A 12863-nucleotide genomic window follows, 5' to 3' on the forward strand; every position below is an offset into this window, starting at 1 on the left:
AGACAGACAGACAGACAGACAGACAGACAGACAGACAGACAGACAGACAGACAGACAGACAGACAAACAAACGCTATACTGCATTGATACGTCCTGCACCACGATCATTGTCGTCCAATGCAAGTTTTCTATCATGTAATTACATCGCAAACTTGACAAAACGAATGGAAATAATTAAATAATATATGTGACGGTTGAAGAAAAACGAGAAACCATTATCTGATTTGCCAATGAAGTAACAAAGTCTGACGATTTTGTCTCAAAACCACTGGCAGGCAATAATGATATACCCTCAACTTGATTGTGATCAAAGAAAACAGTTGTACGTAGATGAACTTGCAAAATGGGGAACTTGGACTTGATAGTTGTTGGGGAACCTGTGAAAATTAACTGCCAGCCAATGTTGCCAAATTTCCGATTCGTTTTTTTTTGCGTGTACTAAATTTGAAGCAAGTGTTTCAATCGTGAAGTCACCTCGAAACAAGTCGATATTCTACGAAATAGATCGCATGCCACCAACTTTTGGGGTCACGTGAGTGGATTAACGAAGAGACACGTAACGATTTCATTGATCTAAAACAAAGGATTTCAATCAATATATATATTTTTTCATACTTTGATAAGATTTCATAGGATTCAACCAGTGTTTAAATCAATTTTTTTGCGATGTGTCAATGACTTGAAAACAAGTGGTCTGCTATAAGTACAAGCTATATAATGGGTCATATTTTCTAATGACATTAAGACAGGCAACGAAACCTAGGAAGGGGTTACGACTTTAAGTTTTGCAGTGACATTTCATTATTTTCCATGCATGCGATTACAGTAGACTAGTGGATTTATTAGAATGCATTTTAGTTATAGTGGTTTTATTAGAATGTGTTTTTAGTTGTAAATTATAATTCTTGTTTTTTTTAGTTGTAGTAGAGATACATTATGTATTTAGAATGTGTTCTGTTTTACGACAACATCGTCGTAAAGTACAGCCTCTTTTACGGCACCGTCCAAGATGGTATTTCGCAGTGCCGCGGGAAGAAAGCCCGGGAAGAAAGCTTTGGTTTGCGAGGCTGTACAGCAATCACGTGACCATGCGACACATGAACTGTGGTAGCTGTGGATCACTACATTCTCATGTATCTCCTATCATTCAAACTTTACTCTGTGATTGGCCGGCTGTCTATTTTCCGAATTCATAACACGATTCTACTCTTTTTAACGCTGACAGCTCTCGATGGCAAAGCTCCAAAACCAAACATACACTTTATTCAGCTAACAACCATCTTGTGGCGCTACCAACGTCAGAAATAATATACAATATGGCGGCCACGTTTTCCAAACTCTAAGAAACCCTCTGGACATATATACGCTACGAGACTGGAAGATTTGAAGAGCAAGCTGTAGACTTGTTTATTCAAGCAAATATAGAGTGTGACTCAAGAAGGCCCTTTCAGTACCATTAAATGTTTTGGAGTCTGTTGTTTTAGACATTCCTTGATTGTTAAGGTCTTGAAAAATCACAGACCCTTCACCTTGGTGGAGGGTCTATGTACAAATTAACAAATTGGTATTAGTGCATGCTGTACACTGCGAAGTTCTCATGAGGGACGCCTCAAATTACATGGGGGGGGGGGGAGAAAGGTGTTTTAGCGGGAAGATCACCATATTTCCAGCAAGTGTTTGGGGTGATCACTATTTTTTGTGCTATTATATTTTTAATCACAGGTATTCCAATGTCAGACAGGAGGGGAGGGGCAGTATTTTTATGCAAAGTCTGGGAAAGGGCCAATCTTTTCCATGCAGTCGACTTCTAAAAATACACCCTTATAATTTGTCACCATTGTGTTATTGAATTAATGTGCACACTGAAAGAAATATGAGAGTCAAAAAACTGAAAAGACAAGTAACACACACTATATAGTAAATTCACAGTTGTCAATTTATTCAAATATGGAACGCTAGACCGGTCACCAGTCCATCCGTACATGACTGAAAAAGACGGGACTGGGGAGGGGTCTAGCCCGACACCAACACGTCACTGCATATGTGAGATCAATTTCACATCCTGAGCCCGTCTCCACATTGATTTACAAAGGAAATTATCATCTTGTGCCAGAAAGTTTTGGAATTATTTAATAAAAATAATTTGAGAAAGTCATGCGTAGTCTAATGTTGCTCTAAGTCATTCTGCACACGGTGTCTAGCCTACGGTCAACACACTCAGCTATCCGGTCTTGTTTTCATTGATTAAACGGGAGTATACAAGATGACGGGGTCCATAAAGATAATTAAAAAAGCGGTAAAGAAATCCTCCTTCTGTATCACGTTAAGCTCCATTCCCCTCCCTCCCCCTTTGAAGAATTAGAAGCGCCCGAAACCAATTTTTTTTATTGTGTTTTTTTATTACTTAAACAAGAAACTATCACAAGCCTGCCCGGACTATGCAATCAGATCAACACTAAAACTGGAAACATAAAATAAAATGATACTATATGCTTCAGAATAGTTCGTGTCCATACGGTATTTTGTGTTTTTTTTCTTTACATGGTGTACGTATATGGACTTGGATGTTATTTCCCAGTGAGAAAAGTCTTCGAAATTCACACAGATTGGCAGGGATAGGGTGGTAATGTAGAGGTGTATAGTAATAGTGTTTAACCCGAGGACTTGACTAACTCTTCATCCTTGGTACCGTGTTTGATAATACGACACAACCCGTTGTAATCCAAGAAGCCACGATCATCGATTGGCGCTCCTATCAACATCTGATCAAACTGGTTTGAAAGAAAAGAAGAAAACGTAGTAAGACTTTACACTCAAGTTCTTATATTTCCGGGCTAACTTTAAAGTGGCCATATGGATGAGGATTGGGTATTTAGTTTTTAATTTTCAATTTATAAAACAATTTTATAATTACTTCTTACTTGAAAAATCAATGTGAAACAACATATACTAAGTCTGTGTTTGTAACTCAATACATTGCAAAAACCTACAAAATGTGTAAAAGGTTTGTTAGTGTACGTACAATAACAAACACTTCACACATTTATTAATCATCTGCAATTTATTGAGTTGCAAACAAGGACTCGGTATATGTTGTTTCATATTTTATTTTTCAAGTAGGAAGCCATGATAAAATTGTTTTTATAAATTGAAAATTAAAAATAAATATAGAATCCTCATCCACATGGCCACGTTAATGATACACCAACAATAGAACGTTTGTTTCAAGCAATCGTAACACATTGCGATAACTGGAGTCATCGAAGTCCTGAAAAATGTATACATGCTACACTTTATGCAGTAGTCTAGTGCAATGGGCTGGGTAGTAACAGTAACAAAATTACTTTTGTTTTCATTCATAATGTGCCTTAAGTGTTGTCCTTATCTGATGCCAATTTTGTATCATGATCATCATCATCATCATCATCATCATCATCATCATCATCATCATCATCATCATCATCATCATCATCATCATCATCATCATGCGCACGCATCCGAGATAGAGTCCACAAATGTTGCGTCATGAGTCCTGCTTCATCATTATAAACCAAGATATCAAAATAATACATCTTTCTGACCAATTAGAATAATAAACGATGGGGTTTTGAGTGGTTTTGCTAACAAATCAAAAATCTTACAGCCGGCAACCTATTGAGTTTTTGTCTCATGACGCCTTGACCCTTGATGACCCTACATGACCCCTTCACCTTACACTTGAAAGACGTAATGGGATGAGCTTACCTCGTCAGGTGTGAGACGATCTCCTCTGGTACAGAGAGCATCTTTCAAACTGTTGTAATGAATAAGAAAAAAGAGAACATTTAAGATAAAAGTAAAAAAAAATAAACCATCAATTTACAGCCTATTGAAAGATGCACTTCTCATTGTTAAGAAAATATTGAAAAGTTAAGTATGACACATATTGTCCATACTATCAACGATGTCTCTAGTAGATGTAATTGCAAGAACCCCCCCACCCCCTGACAATGATTTTCTGTCACCTAGCTTTTATGTCTCCCATAAAATTTGACTCACAATGAAATGAAACAAACATATGAAATAAAACATATGAAAAATCATGAAATAAACATATGAAATAAACGTATGAAACAAACGTATGAAATAAACGTATGAAATAAACATGTGAAATAAACATGTGAAATAAAAACATATGAAATAAACATATGAAATAAAACATATGAAATAAAACATGAAATAAACATATGAAATAAAACATATGAAATAAAACATATGAAATAAAACATATGAAATAAAACATATGAAATAAAACATGAAATAAACATGTGAAATAAACATATGCAATAAAACATATGAAATAAACATGTGAAATAAACATGTGAAATAAACATATGAAATAAACATCTGAAATAAAACATATGAAATAAACATATGAAATAAAACATATGAAATAAACATATGAAATAAACATGTGAAATAAACATATGAAATAAACATATGAAATAAACATATGAAATAAACGTATGAAATAAACATATGAAATAAACGTACTCGTCTTCATGTATTAACCCGCTGGCGTCCTCATCGAGCGTTTTAAAAGCGTTCCGTATGGTTTCTTCCGGATCCGTACCTGTGAGGAAACAAGTATAAGTACACATTTGAATAGTAATATTTAGATACCTTGTGACAATTAAATATGAATCCAAATACATAAAAGGCTATGTGAACTGTCTACAAATATTGTTCACACCTATGGCTTTTGGGGATGTTATTAAACTTCATTCTCGCAAAACCAGAGCTGTTATTTCTTCCACCATAACGATAATAACGTCATCTGGACGGTGCCGTAAAAGAGGCTGTGGTTTGCAACGATATTCCCCTTTTAAGTACACTTTGTAACCCAACAAGTAGGTCCTATAAACATTGTAAATACAGAGAACCTGTGTTTATGTGTAACCTAAGGCAAAAAAGGATAATTCTGTCTGGTCATCACTGAAATACCCTCGGTGTCGGTCTTTTTTCTCCCATGTTTTTCCAGCCCATGCAGTCTGCACATCCAGGAGGAAACACACAAATACCCCCCCCCCCCACGTCAGTGAAGACAACTGCAGAATCAATCATGAACAAGCAAATGACATCTGCCCCCACATACACACTTGCTCTAAAGTACTAAATAAAAAGAACAGAAAATGTCATAATATAGTAGATTAGTGATGGGTTTGTTGAGAATAAAAAATCGCGTCGTCTAGAGAGAGAGAGAGAGAGAGAGAGAGAGAGAGAGAGAGAGAGAGAGAGAGAGAGAGAGAGAGAGAGAGAGAGAGAGAGAGAGAGAGAGAGAGAGAGAGAGAGAGAGAGAGAGAGAGAGAGAGGGAGAGACAGCGAGAGAGAGAGAGAGACAGGGAGAGAGAGAGAGAGACACAAAGAGAGAGACAGAGAGACAGAGAGAGGGAGAGAGAGACAGAGAGAGACAGACAGACAGAGACAGAGACAGAGAGAGGGAGAGACAGGGAGAGAGAGAGACAGAGAGAGACACAAAGAGAGAGAGACAGAGAGAGAGAGACAGAGAGAGGGAGAGACAGGGAGAGAGAGACAGAGAGAGACACAAAAGAGAGAGAGAGACAGACAGAGAGACAGAGAGAGGGAGAGAGTGAGACAGAGAGAGAGACAGAGAGAGGGAGAGACAGGGAGTGAGAGACAGAGAGAGACACAAAGAGAGAGAGAGAGAGAGAGAGAGAGAGAGAGAGAGAGAGAGAGAGAGAGAGAGAGAGAGAGAGAGAGAGAGAGAGAGAGAGAGAGAGAGAGAGAGAGAGAGAGAGAGAGAGAGAGAGAGAGAGAGAGAGAGAGAGAGAGAGTTCTAATACTGAAGAGTTAATTCGGGTAAAGAATATCAACTTTGTTGTGAGTGCCACCGAGTCGAGTAGGCATAGTGACACCTAGTCCGTTTATCTCTAGAAGATGATATTCTTTATATTCGAAATAAATAACAGGAATCGTGATAAAATGTGTTGTCTGTGTCTTTATGATATATACACAGGTAGTTATTATACTTACCGTTTAATTTTTCACCAAAAAGCGTAAGGAACATGGTAAAGTTGATTGGACCTGGTGCATCTCCTACCATCTCTGCGAGGACGGCCTGTTGTGGATCTTTACCTATATACATCAATATGTACAGTCATTGGTTACTTATTAAAACACAAAGGTATTTAAAAACACAAGCAAACAAACAAACAAACAAATACACACACACTTCGATCGATGAAGTTGATGACGTCAAACAAGTTATTGTTTTAGGATGATAAATGATTTTGAGATCATAAATTACAGAGAAGATTTAGTTCTATTCTAGCAAAGAGTTTTGGTTTGTAAGCTTGGCACTGTCAGTCCCTAGAAAACGACATTAAAACGTTACCACCAAATAAACAACAACATGATTGTGAATGCCAAGTCTCTGGGCTAGTACTATGCCTTTCAACGTTTTGTTTAGCTTTAAACTTTGACTACATACCAGCCCACACTACCACATCATGCCACAGGGAACTAGTTATGTTTATGAAAGCAAACAAAGAAACAAAGAAAGAAACAAAGAAACAAAGAAACAAACAAACACACAAACAAACAAACAAACACACACACACAAACAGCAGCAACAACAACAACAACAACACATACATACATACATACATACATACATACATACATACATACATACATACATACATACTGACAAACATTAACGTCGTTGTTTGTTTGTTTATTTTCATAAATATAACTAACTAAGCCTGACCCCCTGTGGGCATGCTAAGTCTAAAAGTATACACACACTCTGTCAACTTACCCATGGATGCAAACATGTCGTGCAGATCTTCTTTGTCGATAAACCCGTCTCTGTTCTGATCGATCAATGTGAATGCCTGGAGATTACAAAGAAAAGACAAAGTGTGAAGAGTCGAAATGGTTGTCGTGCTCTGATAGAGAAAATGACAAACAGAGGAAGAAAGATAGAAAAAACCATGAACCTGTGTGTTTTCTGTTTCATCATTATTCATATATCGTGTGTAAGAAGTCTCCACTGAATACACACTCCAAAAGAGAGTAATTATAATAGAAGTCAGATATGAAACCTTAAATAGTGTGGCCACACAAAGTCTTACCAACAACACATTTCACCCTCTGGCACAACGTATTGCCTCAACTTTGCTACATTTTCTTTGGGTGATCTACGCACTCGTTTACAAGAATTGAAATGTAAATACTTAATTTTTTGACCATAAAATGTAGTAATGTTAGTAAGATCGCTTCCACAAGATAATGAAATATTAAAATATAGCAAGATTTTTGTTGTCAAACAATAAAATATAGCGATAACAGTAAGATTTTTGTCGTCAGTCATCAAATGTAGCAATGTTAGGAAGATTTTTGTCGCCAAACGATAAAATGTAGTAATGTTAGTTAGATATTTGTCCCCAGTAGTGAAATGTAGCAATGTTAGTAAGATTTTTGTCGTCAAACGATAAAATGTAGTAATGTTAGTAAGATTTTTGTGGCTAGACGATAAAATGTAGTAATGTTAGTAGGATTTTTGTCGCCAGACGATAAACTGTAGCTGCCAGACGACAAAATGCAGCATTATGACTGATAGCAAGATTTTTGTCGTCAAATAATACAATGTAGCGATGACAGTAAGATTTTTGTCGCCAGACGATAAAATGTAGTAATGTTAGTAAGATTTTTGTCGCCAGACGATAAAATGTAGTAATGTTAGTAAGATTTTTGTCGCCAGACGATAAAATGTAGCATTGTCAATAGGAGTTTTGTCGAGTAACGCGACGTTCGGTTACATGATACCTGGCTCCTATTGTATAGTGTACGATATCATTAGCTTTTGCTAGACAAATATACAATTCTAAAAGTACATCGACCTTTTGAAATCCAACCACCCTTTATACGTAGAGTAAGTTCAAAGTTGCTGACTAAAAACATGGTGCAATTTAATCTTGGGTTACAGGGTCATATCCTTCCCGGGGTCATCCTTATGTGTGCAAACATGCTGTACTCGCACATTTGACCTTGATAGGAATGTCAAAAATTCACATCAGTGCCTGTCTGTGATATGTCATTTGGGACACGTGCTCGGAAAGCAGTCTAGTACATTAATTGCATCTCTCATGGCATTATATTATGCAGAATATGCAAGGAATGTGAAAAAAATGTGAAAAAATGTGGGAAAAATGTGAAAAAAATTTCGAAACTTAATGAAAATAGTAAATTTAAATTTAAATTTCAAATTTTGCTAAATCTTGAAGTCTGACGATGGAAAGTGATATTTTCAAAAAAAACCCCGTATCTATTACAAATTGCCTTCAATGTATGACGCTGTTGTTAACCCTTGTAAGTTGTCATTTTCAATAGCGACCGATATTTCTATCTCACCAAAATGTGGCATTTCACTTGGAAAGGTTCATATACACGGACTGTGGTTTACGCGGAGAAGTTAAATGTTATAAAACATCGAGAGAAAGCTTTCCTATCATAATTGCCACCACTCAAAAAAGGTGTGATCTAATAACGTGTGTGTATATTTAAAAAAAATTTCTAGTATCCTATAGTTAAGTATCAACTATTAAATAAAATAACACGAACTCTACAAAAATACGGGAAACGACTGTGCATAGCCACACTGACGAAGAGAGTGCGTTTTAATTATTCATGTGGGTAGTGCCAATGAAACTAAACATTCACCAAGAAAGAAACGAACTTTTCATGTTCTATTTGTTTATCACAATTTAACAGGAAATACCGTTTTCTATGAAAACAGCTTGATAAATATCAATTGACAGGTTAATCTCATTTTTCACGGATAAATGCTGAACATTTTTTCTCACGGATGGTTAAAAATATCGAGCGCGGATCGGACGCCTTTTATTTTCAAAGCTTTATTTTCAAATTTAGAGCGCCCCCTATAGTTATGACACAGTCGAAGCGATGACCTACAAAGAATGCATGGCATCCGGAGATTCCCTGCTTGGCCTCTACGGCTAAATATTGAATACAACAAAACTTCGAGTCGAACATATATATATATATCCATAAATTAAAATATAAAAGAAATAATTAGGTCGTATCGCCACATGAAAATAAATAAGATTTTTAAATTTTATATGATTGATGGTTTTTTTTTCACAAAAAGGTGATAAGTGATGAGAAGAGCTAATACTGGCAGCTGACCTTTGTCGATATGTCATTATGATGAAAGACATGCCTTTACTGGAATGGTATTCAAACTATCTATTATCTTCGTACTCGTACCCTTCTTTGGTTTCCTTGGCTTAATTTAGCTGGTGGGCTTATCAAGTATCACTCTGCATCTGTTACAGACCTCATAGCGGGAATTTGTTGCATGCGTTTACCTGTTCCATGTCATTTTATCAGAGGGGGTGATACCAACCACTAATATACAGTAAATAGATAGCAGACACTAATTTGCCATGGAGATGCCTACATACAGCTAACACAGCAAGAAACCAACCATAGCGCAGAAATATTTTGCAAACCACTACAACACACACATTTGCAGATTGACATTATGTACACACATTTGGAACTTGATAGTTTAATAGAAAATGACATTGAATTCAAATCGTTATGTTTTGACTCTCCTACCTCTTTAAACTCCTGGATTTGTGACTGGTCGAACATAGCAAACACGTTACTCGTCGCACGCTGTGCTCTTTTCTTCTGCTTTCCACCAGACCTGGCTTTCTTTGCTGCTGCCTGCAAATATGAATGATATGATATATTAGTTTCACTTTAACTTACCCTCCTCATACAATCCCTCTCCTCAATCTTACTTAGCAATTATTATTATACTTATGCCGTCCTCGAATGGTTACATTTATGCAAGCGTTAAAGTTGGTGGATTTTAGTGGCCTGGTTTGTGTATTTTGTTAACAACTACTAAATGGTCCCCACATGCTGTGAGACCTCATCACTGCCGACAGTGTGGCAACCTTCGTCAGTATAGACTTCTGGTACAAAACCTTTGTCATCAGACTGATTTTTGGAAATGTTAACCATTTGCTTCAAGTTCCCCCAAGTTGTCTTTATACAACCTTATAATTTGCGTGGTTCATTATCAAATGTTATCGAAGAACAATCCTTTTTTTCAGGATGAAAATTGGTAAGAGCTACTCACCGTGAAATATTATTCCTTAGTGCAATTTAATTCAAAATTCATGCAGTATACTTTCGTGTGAAAATGATGGCAACTGATCTGTGATATGTCCATAATATCCGACATCAGATTTTTTTTATACGACAGAACTTCCATAACCTGATCAGGACATGTACAGGCCAACTCTTGTATACTTTTAAAAACTGATAGAAGATAGGAAAGTGGTGCAGTGAAACTAAGTTTGTTTTACTTCATAATTTCTTTGACGAGAATCTATCAATATCAAGATGGCGGACAATTGGAATTCACAGGATTTTTTAAGAGAGCATATTTTGTTTTCACTATTATCATCATTTGAAATCAACTTTAATATTGCTAGAGACGATCTGCCTTTAAAACTATACATTCAGTTATGTATCTACGCTTCTCAAATAATTAATTTTGTGATATTTTCTAAATTAAGAGTAGAAGTTAGAGAAAATATTCCAATAGCAACCAATGTTAAGAAATATCTTGCAAAGTATACCACGTTGGGGGCGCTGCCTATATAGTTCCAAAGTTAAATTCGCGATTCATAAAATATCTGTAAACTCTTAAAAAGTTTTACAATCCTGCAAAAAGCCTTAACTTTTTTTAATTATAACATACCGACTTTCATTTAAGTTGGTGAGCTGATCTGAAATTGGGTGAAAGAACACACTTAACTAGATAAACATAAATTGCGGTCCGTGTCAAGAGTGAAACACCCCTAGCAATCCCATGACCCTCTCCAGAATTCCATACATACCGACACGAAGAACAGCTTATGTTTCGAGTTGACTTTTAGATAACTAAGGAATATTTACTCAAAATGTACAAATCAATTATCCGCATCACTAAACAAGCGTTCAGTCCACTAAATCGGGTAAAATTAAAAACTACAGAATATCACTATGGGTTGTACAACTCCGGCACCATCATCCTGTTAGTTGTGGAAGGGAGAATGCTCTCAGGAATTCCAACTATGGTTTCTACAGTCTTTTGACGCTGTATGTGTATCTTATCTCTCGTACAAGCGAAAGTCAGACCTAAAAATCACCAAAAAACTACACCCTTGACATCGCTATTCTTTAAGAAAAAAAGTTAGAAGAAGAAAAAGTTCAAAACTTACCATTGTTACTGTCTTTCTTCAACAAAAATCCAAGAAATGGGAAAGCGGATCAGATAGAGACGGGCACTGGGAGTCCGATCTTATGCCAATGAGGGAAGAGGTCTCGGTAAACGAGGGGGGTCTACTCTGGAAGCTACCATTTTACACAGGATGGGTATGCATACTTCTACGGAGGGGACTTTATGGTAATATCCGAGAATGTTGTAGTTTTAGTCGCGAAAACTAGATTTGCTAACGTTTACATCTACATCAAGTGATTTGGTATACAATAAAGAGTGGGAAAATGGACAAAGAAGGAACTGATACAAAAAATGTCGCCGATCCCCCGTTCTTAAAATCCACTAGCCCAAGTTATAAGGCCAGAATATTACGAATGGTTTATGTCCTTATTTAGCTATGGATGGGTAACTTAATCCCAGGACAACGCCGCAGACACAGTGTAGTAAGCATCTGGCCTACCAAAACGACAGCAAAAAGATGGCTGGCGAGCAATAAGGCCTTGCAGCTCTTCAAGGTCGGGAAAATTTACCCTTTGGCAACTTTGCCCATCACTGGAAAATATGTCTGCAAATATCGTGTTAAAGTGGCCTTGGTATGATGGATTCTACTTATAGATACCCATTTCATGTCAGGAGTGGTGCATATATTTTTATGTGGTTTCCGTGTTAAGGAGCGTTAGTATGCGAGCAATGAAAGAGCTGTGTAGCTCTTTAGTTTCTTTTTTTAATAGAATGTGATGTTGGTCGTTCAGTGGCCTGAAAGTGATATCAGCAAGATAATAAACCTAGAGAAAGAAAGACTTGTTTGGTGGTTTCTAGATGTTCCATGTTAAACATACAACTCCGTGTAACTGAAGAGGAAAGGCCACTCCTTTTTATAGGTCAATATATCACTTGGTTCATTTCCTACATTGAGTCAGGAAAAGGGAAATCGCGTTTGTATTTCATAAAAAATGACCAAAGCTATAAATAATAAGTGCCATACGTCAAAAATTATCACCTATAACTATGATGATTATAGTTCAAATGGATGTCAACAAAAGACCAGTACCACTTTTAAGTTCGTACCCCCTCCTCCAACAACACCAACCTCACTACACTGTCAACTGTATAACACGTAACGACATGTGTATCCCTGACATGACCCTAGACATCAGACCACTAGTGTGTGATGATAGTAATCTAAAATTTAAAGACTTTACATATTTATATCCCTGACAACTAGGACAGGTACGAGTGATGTTGTTATATTTTTGCACCAAGAGCAAAATGGTGGGTATCTTGTATCCATGCAGTTAAAATTATAATTAAAAAAAAATCGACAGAGAGACAAATGTAGATAAAACTACATACATACATACATACATACATACATACATACATACATACATACATACATACATACATACATACATACATACATACATACATACATGCATGCATGCTGATTGCTTGATTAATTAATGACGATTTTGCAGTAAATATGAAATTCGATATGGTACCCATTTAATACCGCAACAGTAAATAAAGCTGACCTGGTATCACCCGACTGGGTCAC

The 12863-nt window shown here is 36.5% G+C and overlaps 1 protein-coding gene across 1 annotated transcript; it reads right to left on the bottom strand.

Moving 5' to 3' along the window:
* Positions 1-1913: 1913 nt before the first annotated feature.
* On the bottom strand, positions 1914-11462 carry LOC144446143 (myosin regulatory light chain 2, smooth muscle major isoform-like). The gene is made up of 7 exons (XM_078135864.1): positions 11307-11462; positions 9646-9756; positions 6821-6896; positions 6034-6135; positions 4534-4612; positions 3745-3793; positions 1914-2771 (listed from the first exon to the last, which is right to left on the bottom strand). Exons 1-7 carry the CDS (start codon positions 11307-11309, stop codon positions 2652-2654), a joined length of 540 nt encoding a protein of 179 aa, XP_077991990.1. The 5' UTR covers positions 11310-11462; the 3' UTR covers positions 1914-2651.
* Positions 11463-12863: the final 1401 nt, after the last annotated feature.

The sequence above is a fragment of the Glandiceps talaboti genome, chromosome 15, assembly GCF_964340395.1.
Source record: "Glandiceps talaboti chromosome 15, keGlaTala1.1, whole genome shotgun sequence".
Taxonomy (NCBI): domain Eukaryota; kingdom Metazoa; phylum Hemichordata; class Enteropneusta; family Spengelidae; genus Glandiceps; species Glandiceps talaboti.